The sequence below is a fragment of the Ovis canadensis genome, chromosome 1, assembly GCF_042477335.2.
Source record: "Ovis canadensis isolate MfBH-ARS-UI-01 breed Bighorn chromosome 1, ARS-UI_OviCan_v2, whole genome shotgun sequence".
NCBI lineage: Eukaryota > Metazoa > Chordata > Mammalia > Artiodactyla > Bovidae > Ovis > Ovis canadensis.
The window spans coordinates 196,103,306-196,129,852 of record NC_091245.1 but is presented as its reverse complement, the minus strand read 5'-3'; the positions used below and the strand labels follow the sequence as shown (position 1 = coordinate 196,129,852).

Sequence of the window (26,547 nt, the reverse complement as noted above, 5' to 3'; positions counted from 1 at the left end):
AGAAAGCTGAGTCTGATACTATTGACAGTGGTTATCCACTCATGAACGTTTGACTTGTCAAAGGTACATCTCTAGAAATGCCCTCACATTTATGCTTGATTTTCCACAAAGGTGCCCAAACAACTAAATGGGAGAAGACGAGCCTTTTCAATAAATGGTGCTGGGTCTACTGGATATGCGCCTGTGAAAGAATTAAGCTGATCCATTTCCTAACTCACACTACGTACAAAAGTGAACTCTGGTCCAGAGACCTGAATTTAAGAGCTAAAACCCTAAAACTCTTCAGAAAAAGAAAAATGAGTATATCTTAGTAATCTTGCATTTGGCAATACTTTGATTCTAACACCAAAGCACAAGCAACCAAAGAGAAAAGATAAATTTAGACTTCATCAAAATAGAAAAGTTGGTCAATGAGTATTTGTTAAATTGGTGAATAAAAAATTTTAAATTCCCCAGATAGAACACATTTTCAAATATACCAAATATATTACGGTCCGTTAAAGGCAAGTCTTCTTAACTGTGAATTCATGAACTTTGGGATTTACGACTCTCTAGATACATTTTGCATATCTGCGTAGGTGGTAATGCACATTTTTCTGGACAAAGTGTCCATAACTTTCATTAAATTTCCAAAACCATCTATGACACAAAAAAAACACATGCTCCCAGCTCTGAGGTGGACACTCAAATCTTCAGTAGGTCATGCTCTCCACAGGCTTTAAAACTCATCCATGCCAATCCCTGTTCCAAAATCTGATATGCCTTCTGCCATATCAGGGGCATAAGTTGGGTATGCGTGTGAGGCTGAGTATCACAAATTTAATCATGTACTAAAAAATCCAGCCATGTTTTAGCAAGTTAAAATCATTTAAAGAATCTGAAATGTCCAAATAGCAATAAATCTATAGAAGCCAATAAAAAACCCACAAGTAGCAGCTGAACTTTAATCTTTCCCCCAAATTCCCAATTTATAAATTACTCTGCACTTGTGTATATATTTACACAAATATACATCATAAATTCCCTCATCTTAAACTCGGCCTTCCACAGGAGCAGGGTCCTGGGAACCTGAGACAACTGCTAGTCTGAGCTGGTGCTCTAAGGAGCCCCTTGGTCTTAACACCGGCTGCTGTGTGTGCATCACAAGGGCCCACCCATAGCACCACAGATGCACAGCAAAGGTGCCAGTTCTGCTGCGTCCAAGTTCACGTATCCAGGTGCTTATAGAGTCTGCGGCTTTTCTCTTTTTTGTTTCTGTTGCCGTGTTTTTTCCAGGGCTTCCCAGCCCCCCTCTCAGAGCTCACAGCAGCTGCTGTCATCAAGCCACTCCCAGGCCTGTAGCCCATCACAGCCTGGACTCCTTTGGTCAGAGCTCTCACGTTTTCCTAGGAAATAAGGGAAGATATTAACGGCGGTGTCAGCAGTCTCCTTCAGAGGATACGCACAGAACTGTTTGTGGAGAACTCCAGGACAGTGGACTTCCGTCTCTCACTGCTCTTCTTTCTCTCCCCATTCTCAAAATAAGTTTCTCAGAGTTTTGTCTTCAATTCATTCTGCCTTCAACTTTTGTTTAGTCCCATGGCTTCAAACACCATCTATATCAATACTCATAATACCAGCTATTTTCTGGAAATCTCTCTCGATATCAAAATTCTACTTGTGCAACTCAGTTAGTTAGAAGCTGACTCTACATTCTTTATTTCGGCCAGTGGTATAAAAACCTGCTCAGCCCCCAAGATGACACACTCCATCTTATCTGTCACAACAGTTAGGCACTGAGTTCTGTGGACTCCAGTCTCTAGAACTTTGTACATCCTCCCCTCTTTTCCATCCCCACTGCTTTAACCCAGGTGTTCACTGGCCTTTACTGGGCCACCGCAAGACTCCTTGAGTCCGGAGTCCACACTTCCATCAGAGTTCTCTAATCCGTATCTAAGTCCTGTCCTCACAGATCTCTGAAGGGCCCCTGCAGACTGGGAAGCAAGTCCATATTCCTTCCAACAGCACACAGGGTCACCTGCAACATGGGTTTGGTGCTGATAAAGTCTACACTCCCATATCTTTTTGCCTCTGTTCATCTACTCCTTCTGCCTGGAAATTTCATCACTTCTTCCCACTGACACATTTTTATTTGTTTCTCAAACCCTAGCTTAAATATCTCTACCTTTCTGTAGTTTGGCAAGGATGTGGCGATATTAGAACCCTCATACATTGCTGGTGGGAATGTATAATGGTGTAGCCACTTTGGAAAATATGTCTGTCTGGGAGCTACTCAGAAGGTTAAATATACAGCAATTCCAATGACCCAGCAATCTTACTCCAAAGTATGCACCCAAGAGAAATGAAATACATGTGAACAGAAAAACCTTCATGTGAATGTACACAGCAGCTGTATTTATAATATACAAAATGTGTAAACAACCCAAATATCCATCAACTGATAAGTGAATAAACAAAATGTGGTATATTCCATTTAATGAAATATTATTTGGCAATAGAAAGCAAAAGAAGTATGGATACGTGAATGAACCCTGAAGCTATTAGGTTTAGCTAAAGAAGCCAGCCACAAAGGATCATACAGTATATGATCCCATTTATATGAAATGTCCAGAACAATCTATTTATAGAGAAAGTAGATGGCTGGTTAGAAGTGGCTAGGGGAAGTGGGGAATGGGGAGTGAATGCTAATGGGTACAAGGTTTCCTTCTGGAGTGATAAAATGTTCTAAATTAGATGGTGGTGATGGTTAACACAACTCTGTGAATATACCATAAACTATTAAATCATATATTTTAAAAGGGTGAATTCAATGATATGCGAATGACATTTCAATAAAGCTGTTACTAAATAAAGCTGTTTCAATAAAGCTATTCAATAAAGTGTATTGGATCAGAAGTTAAAAAAAAAAAAACTTTAAAAAACTCACCTGATGGAAAAAAGCTTTGTCCACTACATTTTCAATCTGATATGCCTTTTTATTTCTAACCACCTGCAGTTTTATTTCCCCACCATTCACTTTTTTCTGCAGGAGTCGCTGGTGTTGGTACTGAAAGGTCACAGGATCTCTGCCAGGAGGAGGATGACAGTACAGGAGTTTACCCTGCAGAGATAACACATGTGGTAACAGCACACCCTCAGAGCATCTGTGTGAAGTTCACAGCGGTGGCCTCTCGCCAGGGCACATTGATGGAACTTTCGTTCTTTTCATAGCCGAGATGAGTTCTGGTCACTGCGACCAGACAGTCCTAACACCCAGACGACTATCCTTAGTGTTCTACAGGCCTCACTCCTTCCATAGTCCTAAGTTAGAATGTAGTCTTTCTACTCTGTGCCCCTCTTTATCTTGTTTAATGTACTCCTCAGTACAAGTACGTGATTATATTGGGTTGACCAAAAAGCTGTTTGGGGTTTTTCTGTAACATCTTATATAAAAACCTGAACAAACTTTTTGGCCAATCCAAAACTTAATGTGGTAGTTGGGGGTTTAGTCACTCAGTCGTGAACAACTCTTTGCATCCCCAGGGACTGCAGCCCACCAGAATCCTCTGTCCAGGGGATTTCCTAGGCAAGAACACTGGAGTGGGTTGCCATTTCCTTCTCCAGGGCATCTTCTGGCCCAGGGATTGAACTGGCCTCCTGCACTGCAGGCAGGCTCCTGCACTGTAGGTGGGCTCTTCACTGACTGAGTCTCACCAGGGAAGCCCTGTGCTTAATGCATTCTCCACAACAGAAGCCAGGCTGCAGGTGGACAGTGTGGCTGCACTAGTGGGGACACTGGGCCTGATGCCATTGCTCACTGGGTGCCAAGGTTCCTCTTCCTCCCATGTGTACTCTAAAGACTGTGCTTGTTTTTAAACTCATTTTCCCCATCCTCCACCTAGACAGCGTATTAAAAACCAGAGACATCACTTTGTCGACAAAGGTCCGTCTAGTCAAAGCTATCGTTTTTTCAGTAGTCGTGTATGGATGTGAGAGCTGGATCATAAAGAAGGCTGAGCTCTGAAGAACTGATAGATTCAAACTGTGGTGCTAGAGAAGACTCTTGAAGAGTCCCTTGAACAGCAGGGAGATCAAATCAGTCAATCCTTAAGGAAACCAACCCTGAATATTCATTGGAAGGACTGTTACTGGAGTTGAAGCCCCAATACTTTGGTCACTTGATGCAAAGAACTGACTCACTGGAAAAGACGGTGAAAGGGGGTGAAAGAGGATGAGATGGTTAGATACCATCAGAGACTCAATGGACATGAGTTTGAGCAAGCTCCAGGAGATGGTGAAGGAAGGGAAACCTGGCGTGCTGCAGTCCATGGTGTTGCAGAGAGTTGGACACGACTGAGCGACTGAACAACAATCACCACCCCTCTATCCTTCACAGATTGACAAATGGCAAAGAATAATTAATAAGTAATTCATCCGTACAAGTGCTCTATTTTCTTCCTAAACTGAAAAAAAAAGAACACGGCTGTCCTCTTTTATTTCTGTGCTCTCAAAGCCCCAGTGATGACATACTAAGACAAGGAGGGAATCAAGTGACATCCTCACAGCCAATTATTACAAGCCTCCCAGAATACCTTTTGTGGAAAGCAGCAGCTTACTACTGCTAATAATAAAAACTACTGGGGCTAATTTTACACTAGGCACAGAGCTAAGTGGTGTTTGTGTACATGGGGGTGTCTGTCTCCAACTCATATACACCATTCTCATTTATTTCCCACAATAATCTCATGAGATAGGTACTATGAACTCCTAGTTTGCTGATGAGAAAAACCCAAAACTTACCATGTCTTCACTGTAACAGGGAAATAATAGCTCACAGGCTTACATACTTTATCACCTTTACTGATAACAGATATTCAGGGATGTTCATCTATCTCGTATCATGTCAGTCCTTTCTACGTTTTATATGACGCTGGCTCCCCTGGGTCAAGAGTATAATTCCAGTTATAAAACAGTATCAAAAAGAAAATATCTCCTTTATAACCCAGCTGGTTGCCATTACCCTAAACACATGTAATGGAAAAAGACCTCCTTACTTATTCGAGAGGGAACAAAAGGCAGGGCTCACTTACACTGACGTAATCCTTCAGGACGTAGCGCGCAGATCGAGGCTGGTCTGGCTGTCCATGTGCTGTCATGAATCCTCGCATACCTTGAGGAAAAATGAATTCCATAAAGCCTCAGTTAGAAGGCACTGTAACAAGGAAACCTGAAGTTAATGGAAATCTAGCCTTTTCTGTTACTACACTGCATTCTTTTGCTACCTTAAAAAAAAATCAATTAACAACGTAGGAAATATTTTGGTTAGCATTACAAATATATCTGATAATCCAGGACCGGCTATACCGGTACATTTGATCTTTTGACAAACACCTAGCAACATGTTGTGATAAACACGTTCAGTCTCTCTCTACTCTAGTTATTTCTTTGATCTCTTTGATTTTAAACACTGATTCAAGGAGGCTACTTGTAGAATGCTATGTTGTCATTATCAGCAAAACCAAAAGCAACAGATCAAGTTTTCTTATTTAATGATATACCTACACTTTTTTCAGTTTTCCAAACATACAACAAAGATCCCTTTAATACTAATCCAATTAGAAGGGAACCACAGAGCACAGCTGATAATAACACAGGCTTTAGCTGACAGGTTCAAAACCCAGCTCCTCGTACCAGCCCTATGTTGGGTCCTTTAGTTTAGAAGAAAGTAGTTACAAATATACACAAAAATACCTTTGGGAGGACGATGAAAATCTAAAAATTAAAAAAAAAAATTATAGGAAAACAGCTTTTCCCAAGTAAAACACCAAACCCAACAAAATTAAAAACCGAACAAAACTGACTTCTAGAGAGCTGAAGAAAATATACATCAGGAAACACATTTGAAACATAGGTGGCAAAGAACTGCTACAAATCATTAAGGCACAAATGATGCAGAGAAAAAAGTGATTCTTAGAAGATAAAATGGTTAACAAATACACGGACAGATGATGAACTGTACTAGTATTTTAAGAATGTTTAGGCATGTGTTTTTACAAACTGGCTTTGTCCTCACTTTTTGATTTACCAGAGAGAATTAGATGAAAAATTTGAAAAGCCTCATATTACTTTCAGTTTTCTCTGGATATCAAACCAGATGGAAAGTCTGAAGCAAAGTCTACTTTTCCCAGTCTTTCAGGCCAGCACAAGGGAGAGATGGATTAGGAAAGAAACCTAGGTTCTCACTGAGGCTATGCCACGGACCAGACACCGCCTTGGGCAAGTCATTTCATGCTCGGAGCTCAGATTACTTGCTGTAAGGAAAGGGAGATGGGGGATGGGGGCATCTTTAAGACCCCTTCTTGTCCTATGATTTTGTGACTATACTAGTCTTACCACAAGTGCTTAATATCCATCCTCTTTAAAATATCTCAACTAAGGCAAAAATTCAAGGTCTGATTTAACTGTGGTTTATATCAAATCACCTTTCTCTGCCAGTAAGCACTCCAATAACCTGAACTCTTTCCTAGCTGAGGGCAATTTCTTGAAAGGCAAGATACATATACATGGAAATTTTTTAACACTGATATTTCTTAAGGTAGATACAGGTCTCTCCAGATTAAAGTTTGTGTTTAAGATAGTAAATCACAGTCAACTGGAGAAATGACAAAGATAATTCTCATGTGTGTGTATGCTAAGTTGCTTTAGTCATGTCTGACTGTGCAACCCTATGGACTACAACCTGCTGGGCTCCTCTGCCCATGGGATTCTCCAGGCAAGAATACTGGAGTGGGTTGCCATGCCCTCCTCCAGTGGATCTTCCCAACCCAGGGACTAAATCCTCGTCTCTCATGTCTCTTGCACTGGCAGGCAGGTTCTTTACCACCACCACCACCTGGAAAGTTCCTACATGGAACTCCCATGAAGAAAAGCCAACAGAGCCTCAGATCAGAACCCCTACGTCTACACTTGGGTCCAAGGCCTCCTACAGGAAAAAGCCTGAGACCACAAAGGCCTGGGAAGACACGTTTCCCAGGCACTGATTTCTATGATGAACACCTGAGAAGAGGCAAGGCACACAGCACACCTCCTTCTCTGACTCTAAAATGCACCTAACATGAAGTAAAATACCACTCAGGCAGCAGCCGGCTCCCCCTCCTTTACCGCTGGACCCCAAAACCACTACCAAGTCAGCTACCTGGAGGCTATTCTGCAGGAAAGACAAAAAGGATCACAAAAATATCAACCCTGAAAGACGACAAATGCTAAGGGAAAATTCTGAATTTGTTTCTGTCAGTAATTATATTGTTATTTTTTGTTCACATTTTAAAATAAATCACCACTCACATCCATAAGCCGTCAGCAGTTCTTCTGATGTTGGAGGTCGCTGGGGATCTTCATCCTCTCTAGGCTTTATGATGTCAATGCCGTATGTAGCTTCTAAAACATGTCTTGGAATATTCTGGCAAACATAAGCTTGTCAAGGAATCTCCTTCCCTGAACTGACCCTCCTCCTCCTCCCCATGGCATCTTCTAAGAACACTGTATTTCAGTACCATGGTGCCAAAAAATTTTCCACCTCTCCAAAGTAGTATGATTATTCTTAATTTTAAAAGACTTTCAGTCCCTCTTTTAAAAAAAAGCCTTATGCACCAATGATTACCTCCAAATGTATCCTTTAAAAATATTATCTCTGAAACAGACTTCAAGATGACAAATTTTTACCTAAATACACTACAGATTTGTGAGAAAATCCTAATTCAGAGATAAATCACACAATCTTTGTTTCTAATCCTTACAATTATGTAAGGAGGGATTATTTTTTCCTCCCCTGTTTAATTACCCAGATTTTTTTGAAGCTCCAATATACACAGAACCACCACAATTTTGGCATAGCACCAAGGATATCAGTGATACAGGTGGGACATGATCTCTCATCTGGTCAATTGGGAGGATTCCACTGCAAATCATCTCGGCTTTGGTAGAGACAAAGGACGGCATCACCAGGCCTGGGCAGTCACACAAGCAGAGGCCAGGCTCTACATAGAGAGTCTGAAGGACAAGTAAGGCGGTTAGGCTGGGCACACAGCACAGGAAGGGGAGAAGAGCAGCACACGAGTGGCAAAGAACTTCAGAAAACACTCAGAGGGAGGAACTGTCTGAGGAGTAAATGTGAGGCTGATGCTGTGCAAATACCTGAAAATGCTTGGTGTGACCAGGCGTAGCAGACACAGACACCTTCTTGTTGCCCAGGATGGTGTTGATTGTTGAACTCTTACCAACGTTTGGATAGCCCACCTAGAAAGGAGTCAGACGGAATGTCTACAGTTAAGGTTGGCAATCATCACAGGATGCCAAAAGCCTACCCTATCTAAAAAGCCTGCATCACAGGATGCCAAAGGCCTACCCTATCTAAAGGAAAGAACACTGGACCGGAGGGCAGAAGACAACCTTAAAAGTTTGCATTCTGGTATCTCTTGTAAGTCACGAAACATGGAGGGATTAACTGGGAGACTGCAGAAGGTAACTAATACGAACAGGGGTGTAACCAGTTTAAGCCTTGAGAAAGTTCATTCTTTGAGTTGGGCTTTGCCTGTCACACATGGCCTGCTCCCACGACGCCCATGGGCAAGAAGAAGTCTTCAGTGTTCCCTGTGACACCAGGGCCTGACTGGTCTCTGGGGTTCCAGTGCATGGGAATACAGACCCCCATGAATCAGTGTTATGACATATCTCATCTTACCAGTCCAACAGTAAGCTGTCCATCCTTCACCTTCTTTCCAGAGTGCAGCTGCTTAAAGACCTTGAGCAATTCCTGCTTTGATACCAAGTGACTAAAATTGTGTATTTGCCTCTTTTGTGGGGCGTTCCTTCCTTGAGCCTCAGAATCCACAGTATGGCCCTCCTTGCAGTCCTGGCCACAGGCTTCCTCATCAGGGCCGCTGCTGTCTTCCAAACACGTCTGCCAGTCCTCCTCCTCCTCCTGACAGTCCTCATACTCACTCTCATCTTCTTCACTACTGGCAACTTCACCAAGTGAAAGATGTTCAGTCTCTTTGTGTAGAATTTCAGCTTCGTCACAACTGGAGTTTTCAAACTCGGCTGTGATAGCTTCCCCAGGGTCTCCGTTTACTTCTTCCTGATGAAATAACAGAAACCACATAAGTTCAGAAGCGTGTAACAACTGCACTTTTCACTCTGGTGAAAACACTCAGAGGTGGTTATCTAAGATGAACAGAGGACAAAAAACATGAAGAAGAGAAAAGGTGATAGATGGAGGAGATAACATGAGACTATAACTGAACTATCAACAGTGGTGCCCTCTAGAGGTGGACCTTCACATCACACATTTTTATATTACTTGAACTTTGAACAAATAACATCTATTCTTTTTCTAACAGATAACTCTTGTCTAAGGCCATACTACCCTGAACACCTTGATCTTGTCTAATAGATAACTCTTTTATCTATTAAAAAAAGAGTAAGAATTTAGAAAAGCCTGTGTCAAGCTGAATTCCTTGGCAGTACTTTTGCAATGGGCTGTAGAATAAAATAAAAACATTCTCATTAACAGTAAAACAGTTAACATTCTCTTCTCTGCACAAAGCAAGACGGGTATAATTTATAATTAATATATATTTGCATTTTCAAAGACAGTGATTCTCACAGTTAAGAAAACTATTCTTTTATAACTGCCTTTAATAAATCAGAGCACCATGGAGCACAGGTCCCTGTGTGTGAAATATGAGAGCGACAAAACAACACCGTGCATGGAAATTATTCACCGAGCAATGATTTTTTTTTTTTGGAAAGAGAATGGTAAAAATCATTTACAATTCATGGGTATATTACTCCTGGATGAATTACAAGTTGGAGTCAAGATTGCCAAGAGAAGTAACAACCTCAAATATGCACATCATACCGCTTCAATCACAGAAAGTGAAGAGGAACTGAAGAGCTTCTTGATGAGGGTAAAAGAGAAGAGTGAAAAAACTGGCTTAAAACTCAACATTCAAAAACTAAGATCATGTGATCTCGTCCCATCACTTCATGGCAAATAGATAGGGAAAAATGTAAACAGCGACAGACTTTATTTTCCTGGGTTCCAAAATAACTGTGGACGGTGACTGCAGCCATAAAATTCAAAGATACTTGCTCCTTGAGAGAAAAGCTATGACCAACCTAGACAGCATATTAAAAAGCAGAGACATTACTTTGCCGACAAAAGTCTGTACAGTCAAAGCTATGTTTTTTTTCCAGTAGTCATGTATGGATGTGAGAGTTAAACCATAAAGAAGGCTGAGCATCAAAGAACTGACGCTTTCGAATTGTGGTGTTGGAGAAGACTCTTAAGAGTCCGCTGGACAGCAAGATCAAACCAGTCAATCCTCAAGGAAATCAGTCCTAAATATTCATTGGAAGGACTGATGCTGAAGCTAAAACTCCCCTTGGCCACCTGATATGAAGAACTGACACAGTGGAAAAGACCTTGATGCTGGGAAAGATAGAAGGCAGGAGAAGGGGACGACAGAGGATGAGACGGTTAGATGGCATTATCGACTCAATGGACATGAATTTGAGCAAAGTCCGGGAGATATTAAAGGACACAGAAGGCTGGTGTGCTGCAGTCCATGGGACCACAAAGAATTGGACATGACTTGGCAACTTAACAACAATCATTCTGAATTCTTATGGACACTAAAGCAGAAATACAACAATTTACAGTATTACCAATTCTTATCAATAAGGGTGAATTGATTTAGATTTAGAAATGATGCAAACCTGTCATTTCCAAATAATCTGCAGGAGAGGGCATGATGGACTCAGTTAAAAAGGTACCCTACATTGTAGGGAAGAGAAACAGTCAGTGAGAAGAGGCATGATTTCACTGTCATTTCAGGCGACTCAAAAAGAAACTTGGAGTTGGAAGCAATTTCTATAATGAATGTCAAGAAGTCAGTATGTGCTATTCCGAATCACTTAAGAGTATGAAAGAGGCAGAACACAAGAATGTGAACTGAACGTGGGTATGTACTAGGAAAACTAAGGCTTGAAGCAGTTCAGGTTCAGGAAAAATGATACAGGCAACAAAAGGACTTTGCGGTAGTTACATCAAAAATTAAAAGAAAGAAGGGACCAACTGAAAAAGTATATATAGCTCCCTTGCTAAGACTAGAGTGAGGCACTCTCCACCCCCTTCTGATGTCTATGTCAGAAGCTTTATCTGTCCCTTTTCCACTTTAATAAAACTCTGCTACACACATACCAAAAAAAAAAAAAAAAAAAAGAAAGAAGGGAAAAGTCCATCTTTTGGGAAACACAGTGCAATTTAACAAATGGCCAAGAGAAAACAAAAGTACTCAATTAAAAAAAAAGTCCCATTAAAAAAAAAAGAAGAATGGTTAAACAACCATGGCGGCTGCTGCTGCTGCTAAGTCGCTTCAGTCGTGTCTGACTCTGTGCGACCCCATAGACGGCAGCCCACCGGGCTCCTCTGTCCCTGGGATTCTCCAGGCAAGAATACTGGAGTGGGTTGCCATTTCCTTCTCCAAACAACCATGGAGAAAGAACTAAACTTCAGGTAGGTTAAAAAATAGTGAATATCTATTTTTAATAAGTTCATGCTTGATATTCAAATGACAGATGTGATTAGATACGATATCACAACAGCAGCTGGTAACAACGTGGAAGATCACGAACAGAGATTTCAGAAGACTTCAGTTGCTCAGTTGTGTCCCACTCTTTGCGCCCCCATGAATCGCAGCACGCCAGGCCTCCCTGTCCATCACCAACTCCCAGAGTTCACTCAGACTCACGTCCATCGAGTCAGTGATGCCATCCAGCCATCCCATCCTGGGTCGTCCCCTTCTCCTCCAGCGTCTTTTAATTTCATGGCTGCAGTCACCATCTGCAGTGATTTTGGAGCCCAAATATATATGGTTCAATTTTTAAAAAGGAAAAAAGAATATCTTCCATAAACCAAGCACTGGTAATCCAGTCTGACAGGGAAACAATTCCCCAAGTTAGCTGACAGTCAGCAACAGGAGGCAGCAAAGATTACCTGAGAACAGATCTTGCAAACAAATCCCATTTCCCTTGGGAATCTACTCCTTGATTGTCAGTTCAGGGAATACCACAGATGTAAAAACTGATCCTTTTCCCACTTTCAACAGGGCCACTGGGTTGGTGCATCAGGGCTGAGTGATATATTGATAAATAATTATTCAGCACCACAACTAGACACCAACTTCCAGGAAGGATTTGAAACAAGAGAAGCCATGGTGAAGGGGACAGACTATGAAGCCAGATTGCCCAAGGATTACAAGCAGTTACACTCTTTCTGGAGAAGATGAAATAAAACACAGCAAGCACTCAGAACAGCAGCGCCTGCTAAGAACAGGTTTTCTGTGGATTAGCTTTTATTAACAACAGTAATAGCACAATAACCACTTTTATAGCCTTTCAAATACATCTTAAATGCTTGGTACACCTGTGCTTATTAAGTCCACGAAAGGTCGCCGAACTCTGTCCTCGGCCCCAGACTACTCAACAGCGTTATCCATGAACATTAAGAATAAACAGAAGGACCAACACAAAATCTGCAGATGATTCAACGCTGGAAGAAGAGAAAAGCAAATGACACATCCGAAATGAATTCTACCTTGTCCGCAAACCACTAATATTTAAAAGGAACATGTCCTAAGCTGAGCTAAAAATAAAGTGAGAAACTTCCCCCCCACATGTAAAGATAGATGAGCTCTGCTTGGTAAAATCTTATCTTTTAAATACTGAGTTGGCCAAAAAGTTCATATGGGTTTTTCCTTTAAGGTAGTACAGGAAAATCAGAACAAACCTTTTGGCCAACCCAATATTTGAGGGATATGGTTGTACATAGGTTTAACGAGCCAAAAGCATAAGCTCCTTTCAAAGGAGGTGAATTAACAAAAACTCTCAATTCCTGGGAGTATCCTGACCACAAGAAATAAGAACACATGTCCTGGGCAAACCACACCTGAAAGACCACACTGGATCAGTGGCCACCCATTTTAGGTGCTCTCCTGACTGAGGCAGAGAGGCCCTAGGGTGAGGAGTGCACTGGAGGACAGGTCTGTAAGGAGCAGCAGAGCGGAAAAATGTGTCTTCTGCAGAAGACAGAACACAGGGAGAAAGTAAGAGGCCTTAGATCAAGGTTAGGAGAGCTGAGCCTCACTGGACTGAATGAAGAACTTTCACCCTGGAGAGAAAAAGAATGAGACATCTGGTATGTATGGCCCCAGAGAGTATGTGACTGTCTGCCAGCGGGGTAGAGGGAAGAAGTCCTTCACAGAGATAGAGCTCACTAACTTGTGAGCTCACCAACAAGAAGGGGCTGTATTCACAGCACCCAGCTCAGACCACTAACTAGTCAGCAATGGCTGATAAACAGAGGTGAGACAAAAGGAGGTGGACAGGAAAAGATACGACTTTAAGTCTCTTTCAGCTCTAAGATGCTATTGCTAAGTTCTTTCCATAGCTGGTTATCATTAATTTTTATTAGAAAATAACTCTTAAACTGTTTCTATCAAAACTGGGTTAAAACACATGGTGTATCTTAATTTAGTTATTACCTCATTTCTTTGTTTTCAAAACAAAGTCAAAAGAGATTCTAGTTGAGTCCAGAGAAATTATTACATTCAGTTGTATCTGAATTTTGGTTTTGACTTCTCTTAAAAGCAACTGTTAAAGTCATTAGGAAACGTCCTATACAACTTTCTGCCTAACATTTAAAAAAATTATGTGTCTTCAGAGAAAGCAACTTTGCAACTCACTTGTCTGTAAGTCATCATACTACCCTACTGCTGCTGCTAAGTCGCTTCAGTCGTGTCTGACTCTGTGCAACCCCATAGATGGCAGCCCACCAGGCCTCTCCATCCCTGGGATTCTCCAGGCAAGAACACTGGAGTGGGTTGCCATTTCCTTCTCCAATGCAGGAAAGTGAAAGTGAAGTCGCTCAGTCGTGTCCGACTACCCTACTATAAATAAAGCCCCACAAATCAACAATAAGAAAAAACAAAGTGCACTTAATAAACCGAAATCTTGCTCCCTGAAGCCCAACCTGAAGAAATCCCCAGTTACCTTAGAGTTATCCATCAGTTGAATGGCTTCAGCCAAAGCTGACCAGAAAATGACCTTCACATTTTCTTTTTCGAAGAATTCAGCCCAGGCACTCCGCTGCTCCGTAGTCAACAAGTCTGCCTTATTTATTAGAATAACATTCTCCTTATTGTCATCAATGGTTTTCACATAACATTCCTAGGAAAGACAAAGATACTCAGATATTTCTCCAAATGGGCAAAATTTGGCTAATTATACTGAAGACCCCCTTCCCCCAGTAGCTATTACTAAAAGGTCTTACTGTCCCAGTTTTAAAACAGTCCTAATATAAAAGATTTTTAATCATGGTACATTCTATGGATCCTTTCAGCAGGCTTTGAAAAGAAGTTAGGTCACATATACTTACAAACTCTTCAGATAAAAAACTAAAGGGTAAAAAAGAAATGCTTTCCTGCCCTGTTCTCATTTCTTTATACAGTTTCTTTTAAGCAAAAATAAAGAACTGCTGATTTGTCAGTCAGCAAGAACTATTTTCAAGCCAAATGATGACAGCCAATAATAATCTTACCGTTTATTACAAAAAATATTTTTGAAGTCTAAAAGGAAAATAAGACTCAGTGATTAAATTAACTCCCAAGCATAGCTTTCCATTAGGAAATACCCTAAAAATATTGAAAGCTGAATTAATAAGAGTTTCCCTATTTTGAATTTTGCTATTCACCAGTAAATTTTAAAACAATGGTTCTACTATGGTCCTCAAACGGAAGCTGGAATACTTCACGTGTGTTCAGTCTTATTAATTCAAAGCCTGTATCGCCTCATTTCTAGTGATCCTCACACCTTAATGATGACCCCTGCAGTATTTTACAAACTTAGATCATTTGTTGAATACCACAGAAGGTAGCAACTATGGTGTGAGAAGAGAAAGCTTAGTGGGATGAAGGGACTAGGCATATGCCAAAATCAGCAAAATGCTACTTCATTTACTGTCTCTTCAAAAATGAGAAACATTGGCGAATGCCTCTGAACAAAGTGGCTTCTAAACTAAAATCTAGAAAGTTCGAGTGTTTGTGTGTTCCTGCAGATGGAAACAATTGTCTGAAGAAAACATCTGTCTAAAGGGTACCACTATGCAAGCTCCTGGCCTTGGAAGGAGTCGGGGACCTGACAGGGTGCAAAGGCTGGCCCAGAGTCACTGCTGTCAGTGACACTGCTCTCCCACTGCTGCTCCAAGACCTCTTAAGTTTGAATCTTGTCACGTTTTACTTACCAAATCCTCACACCTAAACAGGAGCGGATTTCGAGCATCTACTATCTGGACCACGATATCACTGAAAAACAAATGTGAGACACGCCAATCATTGTGAAGTGAAAGGAAATAGTATTGAGAGCAAACATTCTCCATATGTTAGGCACTGATATAGTTAACTTTCAATGGGCACAATTATCCCCAGTTTATATGTGAAGAAACAAGCTTGGAACAGCTAAGTGGTCCATTCAAAGTCACAAGGTACTAAGTGATGGAGCTTGAAGGGGAACTCAAGCACTCTGGACCAGAGATCATGCTGTAATAGTAACATTTTCCTGCTCTCAAAATGCTGTAATTTTAAACTATACCTTCTAGTCATCTCTCCTGGAAAGATTAGAGTTATTCCAAAGACTTCAACCCAAGGTGAGGTCTACTGTATACTCAGCACCCAGTCTACACTTGTGTTAAGCAAGGCCTCAAAAAGCCCTAATACATCACCTGATCACAGCTGCCACTATAAACCTCACTGAAACCCTTCTGACGTCTAGCAAATCATCATCCACCAGTTTCAAGAATGTGCTTAAATCCAAAAATTCAAAACAGTGAAGTATCAACTTAAGTTGCCACAGTGAAGCAGGAAATGATGAATCCAACCCCCTTCATCACACAGAAGATGATGGAGCAATGTAAAAACTTTCTGCACAGACAGCAAGTCCCTCAAATTCCTCACAAAGGTAGCGGGGACCAGCAGGCCAGCACTGTATGAATAAATACTGCCCTTCTCCGGTAGGATCCTCCCTGCCCTCAGCCTCTGCGGCTAGGACACTGTGACCACCGCTGGGAGGGAACAAGCTGCCATGTGCCAGCACCTTCTAGTAGTCTTCCCAATCCATGTCTGGTTCGCTCTTCCTCAAGTAACTCCTATGAAACCATGCTGAACACCAAGGAAATGTGTTAAATCAAGGCTACCAATCAGGGCAGAGCTTTTGACAAATCTGGGTTTGCATTTTCCTTCAGAATAAATTTCCAGCATAATCTTGTGAGTAAAGGAACTCATAGACTTGCTAATTTCTGACAAGATGCTTAAAAAGTTCTCTAGTTAAGTGGGTCCTAATATTTCCTTCTTTAAGGTAATATCCACTGCTTTCCAACTGTAAGGATTTAACAGTAAATGCAAAAATGACTGCAAAAAACGGACAAAGTCTAATGAACCAAAGTCCATAAACATTATGTCTACCTGCCAAACAGGCAGAAAGAATAACCAGCTTAGACACACCAGTAAGAAGACAAAGTGTAAGATGGCTTGCTTCGTGTACTGAATTAAGATGCAGGGCAAAGTGCCGGTTATGTGCTGGGAAGGGTTGATGCAACGCAATGGAAACGCCCTGTCTGACTGGAAGCAGCATTCTGCTTCCCTCCGTGCCTCAGCAGTTTCCTGCATTTCACTGACATGTCATACACCAAATCCTTTCTGATAACTATTCTTGAACTTAAAGAGGCAGATGACATAGCTAGCCTGTTATCAAACAGGAGACATCTGCTGTTTTACAGAACATATCAATAAATGTTTCCTGTTAAGAGACAGGGCAGGAGTCACTTTATTGGTGTTTTTATGTAATTCAGATCCACTTCCATGTGATACAGCAACGGAACAAGTGATGCTGTAATCCAGTTGAAGCTACAAGTTTCAACAGGTCCAAGCTTACTCTGGGGAAACAAACAGCTTATTTAGGGGCATAAAAAATAAGGGCCTTCCTGTTAAACACGGAAGAATTCATATGGTTACCTTTGTTCCCTCTTAAAACCTACAAAAATGAAAGTAAAGGCTGGAACTCATTAGGACAAAAAGAGCAACTCAGAAAGTTAGTCAATGAGAAGCAGGCCTGTTCACACTCCAGAGTTCCGAGAAAGCTCAGGATCAGAAGCATGAGACGCAGCTTTTGAGACAAGGGCAAGGTGTGGGGCTAAAACCACTCTGAACAGAGAGTGATTAGGTCCATTCCCTTGTTCCATTCAGCCAGGCAGCCACACCTCACCCCACAGCCCCTCAGCCCCCTATCCCAATGGCAGAGGCCAGGCTTTATTGTGGAGAAGACGAACCTGAGAGGCTCCAGAGCTAAGACATCAAGCATAGGAGAAGGTGGGAAAGAGATGTCACACTGAAGAGAGGAGGATTAACGTAAGTCTACATATACCCCAAATGGTGGAAAGGCCCAGCTGCCGTGTAGTATATGATCACCTTTACCCCGTTCCTGGCAGACGATCGTGCTTCTCTTTAAGAAACTCACTGATCCTAGGGAAAACACCCATAGATACTAACATCTTAGGGTATCCCAACAAAATAAAATTGATCTCTGCTCAGTCACCATACAGAGAAGTTCACCTGGTGGCAAAATCACCCAAACAGAAGTCCTGTCAATCAGCTTTGTAACACTTTGTTTTCTTAAATACAAACAGATGGCAAACATCACTTGATACCTGTGGAGAGCCTCTTACACAAAAGTCAGAAACCAGAATAAATAGGGAAAAAAAGAAATGTGGAAAAAGACAGACAAAATAGGAAATAGGAGAAAATCTAGAATTAAAAAATAAACTAAGAGTGTGCAGATAGGGGCATTCCTTCAAGGTAGAAGTTTCAATATTCCACATTGTTACCAATTCTCTTTGGAAATAAGGGCATTTTCAGCAATATACATCCTAACTGCAGGAAGAAGAGATCAGTCCACGCCAGTCCCCAAAAGAACCATAATGGGTCTTCCTAAGCCCCATTCAAACCTAGGTCAATCTAAGAGGTCTGCATGGAGCCTGGCAATTAGCAGCAACCTTCCCCTTCCTTCAGGCTTAGAGATTTGCCATAATATTCTCACCTCCTCACATCCCAGCCCAATGACCCTCTCTACCCAAGGGAGCAAGACGGGTTAGAGGCATGTAAGTGACTTTAAAGAAAAAGAGATAATTCATGTTATCATAAAATTCATCCTTTTAAAAGTATACAATTTAGTGGTTTTTAATAAGCCACAAAATTGTATAACTATCACCACTAATTCCAGAGCATTTTCATCACCCTAAAAAGAAATGTAAGTGACTTTTACAAATTTAATACAAGTCCTTTTTCTTGGTAATAATGCTAAATGTGCTAATATTCTTTCCCAAGAATCCCAGTGAAAGCATCCTGTTTCCTAACATTCTTACTGAGTGTATATTATAGATTAAACACACACACCCCTGCCCCCTTAAGGCTTATTGTTAAAAACATCATTTCAAATATAAGGTTAATTTAAGGGGTCCTTATAAATAATTCATACACTCTTTTGACAAAAATAAAAACCCTTTAGCAATAACAAAGAATGAGATTGAAGAAAGTTGATTCATCAGTTTCTAACAATCAGGACATGGCAATGATCAAAAATCTCCCATTCTCAACTTATCAAAGTCATTCTCTTCTTTTCAAATCCCAGCTGAAACAAATCACTCCTAAATTCCCCCATTACTACTAACTGTTCCTTCTGCTCTGACTTGGCCCGTGATCCTTCCATCTGTAACACAGCAGGACTCACACTCCACCTTGTATTTTACTAGTATTTCGTCAACTTAGTGCAAGGATTGCATTTCATCTATCTGTGTGTCCCTGGTGTTTGACCTCTCCCCAAAACACATTTGCTCTCTGCAAGCAGACACCAATCCTTTTTCACACCTATATTTTCCATGTTACTAGTATGAATTTGTATACATTTGCTGAAATAACTATAGGTGCTTCACAACTCATCTTACAGAAAACAATAAACATTATTTTAAGTTTATCAATGTGTTTATTAATAACAACCCCCCTCCTTATATTTTAAAAGAAATGTAGGATCACAGTTCCAATTTTTATAATAATTCTCAGTAGCCCTTTGTATAGCTTGATCCTGTTTCCTTAACCCCTCCCTGGGCTCACAAACATATATAACATGCAAATCTAATGTACCACCACCACCACCACATCCTCCTTACACCAGAAGAAAATGGTAATCTACCTTCTCTCAATCACCCTCCAGAGTTGGCGCCAAAAGTCCAAATTTCTTTCAAATGGTGTCAATATCAGGTTTTGTTCCTCTTCCAACCTGGTTTTAGAATGAGAAGTTTATATTTCTGCTAGATTTTGATAGTTAGGTTTCAAGTAATATAAATACTCAAATTCATTGCATTAAAAAATAAGCACACAAATATTAATTGTCAAATGATTTTTATATCCTTTCTGTTGAGTTTGTATAATTTAAATTTTCTACTTAAGTTTTTAAGTCCTAGAGGTTTATACATCACGTTGGAAGAAGACTCCAGGGAGCAGTGATCAACTCCAGAGTGACAAACGGCGGGAGAAGGACATGGAAAGGAGAAAAGGCCAGGAATGCAGCAATGAACTCACAACCTTTGTGCAAGGAAACACATGCACAAAGCAATGTGGCTTGCACACACACCTATTTGCACTTATATGATGAAATCTACCATTCCTCTTTAAAAGAACAAAGCCTTAAAAATACAAACAGCAATGCAAGCACACCAACATGCCTAACTCAAAATTTCAAGAAAATTCTTCATGGAGGTGAACACTCACCGGACAAGCTGACGTCTCCATTCTAGAAAGTTATCTTTCTCTGCCTGTTTGAGTTCTTCTGGGCTAGTTTTTTGGTTCCACTTTGGTCTGAAACAATCATTAAAAAAAAAAAACCCACATGAGTTACCAAAATAGAACAGGATAACTGGATTTAATAACGGCAGTTGAGAAAAGAAAGCAGAAAAAAGTGAACACCAAATAAAAAATTTTACATTCAGTGGCTTCATTTATGCCTTTTAATATCCTACATTTTTACTCAACTCACCTCCTTGGGATACACAGGAACTGTTTGTTTTCTTCATGGAGTTTCTTAATTCTCTGGTTCTCCTCAAAAGATAGCAGTCCAGTTCTAGCCTCAGGAGGCACAAATTTAATATTAAGCTTCTCTGTCCATAGGGGGAAAAAAAAAGTACTGCTATTTAAGAGGCAGTATAGAGAGTGAATTCATTACTTAGAATATTAAAAATATGAGCACCTAAAACAGAATTTAAGCTTTCTTGATTTACATAGATTCCCCTAACCTAAAAAAAAAGGAAAGATCTTTACTAAATGTTTCAAAAGGTCAACCACTTTTTTCAAGTGCTGATTTTTATAAAACTCCATATACTAAATGCATTTCTTGGAACCAGAAACAATAGGAGTGGGAAGCGATAGTGAATATTCATTACAACCAATCTCCTCATTTTACCTATGGAGAATAATTGTAAGCCAAAGGGACTGAGGGGAAAAGCAAAGTTCAGCAAGGAGACGCACTCCGGTCAGAACTGGTACTACAAAGCTAGAATTTACAGAGAACATTTATAAACACTCACAATTAAGCTGTACAAGAATTTAAAGGAATAAAAAAGCACCCAGTGTATGTATAACCAGAGGCCTCTGCTCTAGGCTCTATCCCCCCAGGCTGCTCCAGGCCTCTCCACTGCACCTCTCCACACAGCCACCTAGTCTCCGGGGCAGATGACTCCAGTGAGATAAGCACTTGGGAGCCAGCTACGCTTCTTACCAAAATGCCAAGAGGAGGTCCTATTCAAGGATAACAGGTCATCTTCAGCAATGGTTCTCTTGATCTTTAGGCAAAGACGGCAATCCACTACCCTCATGTGACCACCAATACTGAACGGTCCAGTCACCCAGTGTACAAACAGCCAATTCAGTCACCATTCTCATCATGTCATCCTTAACCACCAGCCAGAACACACACCCCTCCAACCCCATACCTGATCATTTCTGACATTAATTTCTCCTTCCAATGTTCCCACTTTGCTTGGTCCAAGCTCTGTAAATCCCTCTAGCCCCTTGATTCTTTCCTCTTTTCCCAGTCCGCCATCCAGCTTATAGCTTCACTTTTTTCCCTATTTAGCTGAAACCGCAGAGTATACCCATTCCACACTCTGACTGAACATCAAATTCCTTAGTGTACTGCAGCTGCTCCCAAATCTCAAATCTTAGGGAGAGTCAACTACCCATTCCTATTCTCATCTCAGTAGCCATAAGCAGGAAGCACACGATGGATGATGCAGCCACCTGTCTCTGAACTGCTTTCACTACCAACACTTCTGACACCAAATATATGGGTTTTCTCACGCCAACAACCAGTTTTCCAACTTTCCAGACACCAACTGGGTGTCCTACAGTTCTGTTCTGACACTATCAAGAGACTGCCCCCACTTCAGATGCCTAATCTGCGAATGGGTTTTTATGGAGGCCTCATTACACGGGCGCCACTGTTACATAGTTGGGCACCGATGACTAACTCAATCTCCAGGACATCTCCCATCCCCAGGGGTTCGGGGAGGAGTTTCAAAAAGTCCCAACCCTCAAATCACAGGGTAGGTTCCTGTGGCAATCAGCTCCCAGGCAGAAGCACTGTCCATCCTTCTCACAGCAACCTCAGGTCACCTCATTAGCATAAACTCTAGTAAGGTTGAAAAGTGAAAGTCGCTCAGTTGTGTCCAACTCTTTGCGATCCCATGGAATTCTCCAGGCCAGAATACTGGAGTGGGTAGCCTATCCCCTTCTCCAGGGGATCTTCCCATCCTAAGGATTGAACCCAGGTCTCCCACATTGCAGGTGGATTCTTTACCAGCTGAGCCACAAGGGAAGTCCAAGAATACTCGAGTGGGTAGCCTTAACCCTTCTCCAGCAGATCTTCCTGATCAGAAATCTAACCAGGGTCTCCTGCATTGCAGGTGGATTCTTTACCAACTGAGGTATCAGGGAAGTCCAACCTAGTAATGTTGAAAGGGGCTTATTATGAATAATAAAAGACACTCCTCTCGCCCCTACCACTCAAGAAATCACCAGGGTTTTAGAAACGCTTGTATCAAGGAACCAGAAATGAAGACCAAATATAAACGTACTTCTTTTTATGTCACAATATCATACCTTCTGCTTATTTGCTGAGTGTGGCCTTTGCCATCTTTTAAAAGTGAAGAGTTCCCAGTGAACACTTAGCATTTTCCATTGTTCTGCACTCCTTTGTTAAGGTCAGGGATCCACGAGAACCAGTTTAGAAACCATGGACCATCACCCTATTCAAAAGTGCACTATGTACATGTATACACACACACGACACACACACGTACGATTCTGCCTGCAATCTCAGGGGTTCATGGACAGCTGAAACTTGTAGTCTTCAGGTTAAGAATCCCTGTCCCCTTGTGTCCACAAGACAAGTGCTGTCTGAAAGACACAGAGAATTGAGGAAAATCCTATCATTAAATAATTCTCCATTACTAAGCGAAAGGGAATTAATTTCCAGGAGGGATTTTTATGGATTTTTTGAAAGGCTTATGGAAATCTCGTTATGGAGGTATGTCATTGGTCATTAGTGATTTACTTAGTCTCCAATTCCTCTTTCCCTCACGCTCAGGCTCAGTGTCTTCCGTTGTGTCCAGCTCTTTGGGACCCCATGGACTGCAGCCTCTGTCCAGGCTCCTTTGTCCATGGGATTCTCTATGCAAGAATACTGGAGTGGGTTGCCATGCCCTCCTCCAGGGGATCTTCCCAAGCCAGTGATCGAACCCACATCTCCTGCATTGCAGGTGAATTCTTTACCACTGAGCCCCCAAGGAAGCACCCCCCTGCCCCCCTTCTCCTGAGTGGGACTGAAAATTCCAACCTTCTAATTACGATTACATTGCTCAGAAGACCAACCCGTATACCGAAACTATTTAGGAGTACTCATTAACATGCAAAAAAGACACTCTTTTCACTTACTCCAGCCTCTCTACAAAGTCTGGTTTAGTCTAACCACGAACAGTTTTGTTTCTGTTCTTTTCTCCATTCTTCTCTTTACTACTCTTTCAGCCCTGGCCTGATTCGCTTGCTGGACTAAAGCAACAGTCTCCTAACTGGTCTTTCTTGTTCAAAAGCCATCGGTGATCTTTCAAAAAATATACTTGCTTACAACCAACACCTTTAAAGACCTCATTCCTGGACCTGGCCCTTCCTTCCTCCCTAAGTGTTTGTTCATCGCCTCTTGTACCCATGTACTTTAAGAACCATGAGATTTTTTCTAACCATTTTCTGAACAAAGCAGGCTGCTGCTCAGATCTTAGCTCCTCCATTATGATGTATGATGATGTAACCTCCTGCATCATCTCACCTGTCCCGCTAACATCAACTCATCTTTTAAGGCTCAGACCCTGGGTAAAGAGTTCCCTGACCAGCCCCAGTTTTCCTTCAGATAGAAACGGACACCTTTTATCCATCTCTTATTACTCTGCTACAGACTTCTTTTATAGCACCTAAGATAAAATTCTGTAGAAATAAAAATTTCTCTTACTCAATACTATACTTTTAGTAGGCACACAATACCTGAAAGTAACTGGGGTTCAATAAAAGCATTTTGAACAAATCTGCTAAACAGCAGTTATAGTAACAGAAGGGCAATAGAAACAGTAGTTTGTGAGGGTATCTCTGTGCCAGGTAGCTCGCTAAGTGCTTAGAAAACACACATAAACACACACATACAAAAAACCACAAACAAAAACAACAAAAAAGGGCAAGCAGTGACTAAAATACAATTATATGCGTGGAAAAATGCACTCCAGCGTGTGACAAGTACTTAAATTTAATTCAGGATTTTGCTTCTAACAATGGTAGCAGGAAACATTTTCTGGTAAAAGCTGGTTACTGTTCACCATAATGTTAACTGGTCTCTTCCCTGATGAGAGACTGAGTTTCTCGAATTTGAAATGATAGGTAACCACAGATGCTTTTTCGAGCTGAATTTTACAACTGTGGCACATTTTGTACTTCCCTGTTGAATTCAACTGAACCTTCCGCACTGCTCCTGAGATATCTGCCTTTGGGTTAAAAGCAGCTCCCTTATGAGTTTAGGAAGACTGGCAAAACACCCCCCAGTAGACTTGCTTGTATCTAGTCAGCAAAGACAGAAATGTGCCGGAGGCACTCAGCAACAACTCACCAGCTACAAACTCTGTTCCTGCAAGTTCCGCAGTGGCAAGGAAGTCATCCAGGGAACTCTGTTCTGTCACGGACTGAAGATTAAGTCGACCCCAATCATAGCCATCGTTGAGCTCACTTGTGTGCAGCTATGAGTAAAACACAGGAGGGTAAGAGAGCTGCTTTCTTCTGCTCTTCACATCCAAATAAACACTGCTGCTGCTGCTGCTAAGTCACTTCAGTCGTGTCCGACTCTGTGTGACCCCATAGACGGCAGCCCACCAGGCTCCCCTGTCCCTGCGATTCCCAAAAAAACATTCTATGGCCTTGAGGGTGGTGTTAGCTCTTTTAGTCAACACTAGTAACAGTTAACATTTAAATGAGCACTTTCTTACCTCGTGATAATTATTTTCCGTTTACTTTCTTATTTAATTTTCAAAATCTTTTGAAATAAACTTCATATCTCGATCAGGATTAAACTGGATAGAATAAATTGCCTACAGTCATAAGCTAATAAGTTGCAGAGGTATTTGAATCTAAACCCATAAACCATATACTCTGGTTCTGGCAGCCACTGTCGGTCAACTTTTTTAGACAGACACCCACAGTAAGAAATACACTTCACGTAGTGACTTAAATGCTGTGAGATACTGTGAGATGCTGTGTACCATTCAGTAAAGTGAAAACAAAAGAATCCTGAAAGTTACCTTTATTACATTACACACAATGTGGTATTTTCTTGAGTTTTATTCTGTGGGGTGAAAAGCTTGGCTAGTTGCCACTTACTGATCTGATTCCAGACACACCTCAGTTTCATAAGATAAACATCATCCTAACCTACATGTTCTGTACAGGTACAAATAAATAAAAAAATTGAAGGCTAAAAGGCTAGGTGGTTTGCCCAAAGGCCACAGAATCAGCAAAAGTCAGGGTAAGGATTAGAATCTAGTTCTTTACTGAGAACTTCGTGAATTCTCAAACACTTCGAGGAATAAATGTCAAAATGACAATTACAAATCAATCAAACCACTTCATCCGCTCTTCAAGGATCCTAAAACTATGGCCGTTTCCAGGCCCAGGAAGCTACTAGGCCCGCCAAACTTTGGAGAAATGCTGTCCAGTTCTGAGTAACACCACTAGGGAATAAAAAAAAGTGCAGCACGAATCTGAATTATTTTGTACTTTTGCTACCAACCAGCGGCTCTTGGAGGATCAATTCTTTAGAAAAATGAATACAAGAAGAAGTCGTTTTTGCGTAATTCCTGTGCAGAAACTTCCAAATGCTTCCACGGCCTACAGGATAAATATCAAACTTTTGCCCTGGTTTTCAAGATCTCACTCCGACCTCATCACATTAGCCTCCACCTCTGGGCCGTGTCTTGCTAGGAGGGCCTGTTTATCCGCCTGGTCGATTCTAACGGTCTTGAGCATTTGCGCATTTCAGTATCCGAGAGGGTCTGGGGGTGGGTCTAGAACGGATCCCCGCCGTTACCGGGGGCAACTGTATTCATCCCTAGAAACCCTACTTTGGCATCATTTGCTTTGGAATATTTTCCTGAGAACTCTGACCGTAAATTTCGCAGCGTTCAGACTCACAACTAGGCAGAAAGACAAGGTTTTTACCCAGGAGTCAGGGTGGCGGTGGCTACGGCTCCGTTGAACTTGCTGGCGGATAAGAGCCCGGCCAAGGGTTCCACCCTCTGGAGCTCTCCTCCGACCCATGCTTGTCCAGAAGACGAACGAAAAGCGGCAGGCAAGAGTCACACCAGTTTTCTGGGTATTCAAGAGCGCGATCTCCGGAAGTGACGTATAGGCGAGCCCAAGTGGTTAAGGCCCGAAGTAGCAGGGAAACAATAATTTGCCTCAAATCGCCACTTATATATCTCACATTTGCCACTACGATAGAAAGTAAATGCAAAAGGTGGTTTTAGAGCTTAATTTTCAATATATTTTCCTAAGAATATCTCAAAGTTGGATAAGGCGATTAGATTAAACGAATGGTACCGTCTAAATTTGTGCGTCGATTTTTAGTGTTCGGGGTACAACTAGGAGACTCGGAAAAAAGTGGCCGGGCATAGTTGCGGTAGCAGCCACGCCTCCTTTTAATTTCGTCAGGAGGAGGTGGAGACCTGCGTGAAGGGTGTTCCTGCAGCGCTAGGTGGCGTTGCTTCCTGGCGCTAATTTTCGGCCTAGTGTTTTAAGGTGTGGCTTCATCGCGGTCACG

At 41.5% G+C, this 26,547-nt stretch overlaps 1 protein-coding gene across 1 annotated transcript; it reads right to left on the bottom strand.

The window, feature by feature from the left end:
* Window positions 1–930: 930 nt before the first annotated feature.
* On the bottom strand, window positions 931–26,325 carry LSG1 (large 60S subunit nuclear export GTPase 1). Its single transcript, XM_069557254.1, has 14 exons — window positions 25,947–26,325; window positions 24,346–24,472; window positions 20,179–20,299; window positions 19,914–20,000; window positions 19,336–19,422; window positions 15,341–15,401; window positions 14,092–14,268; window positions 8,720–9,115; window positions 8,173–8,274; window positions 7,876–8,028; window positions 7,324–7,438; window positions 5,070–5,149; window positions 2,927–3,100; window positions 931–1,385 (listed from the first exon to the last, which is right to left on the bottom strand). Exons 1-14 carry the CDS (start codon window positions 26,043–26,045, stop codon window positions 1,206–1,208), a joined length of 1,959 nt encoding a protein of 652 aa, XP_069413355.1. The 5' UTR covers window positions 26,046–26,325; the 3' UTR covers window positions 931–1,205.
* Between the last annotated feature and the right edge of the window lie 222 nt (window positions 26,326–26,547).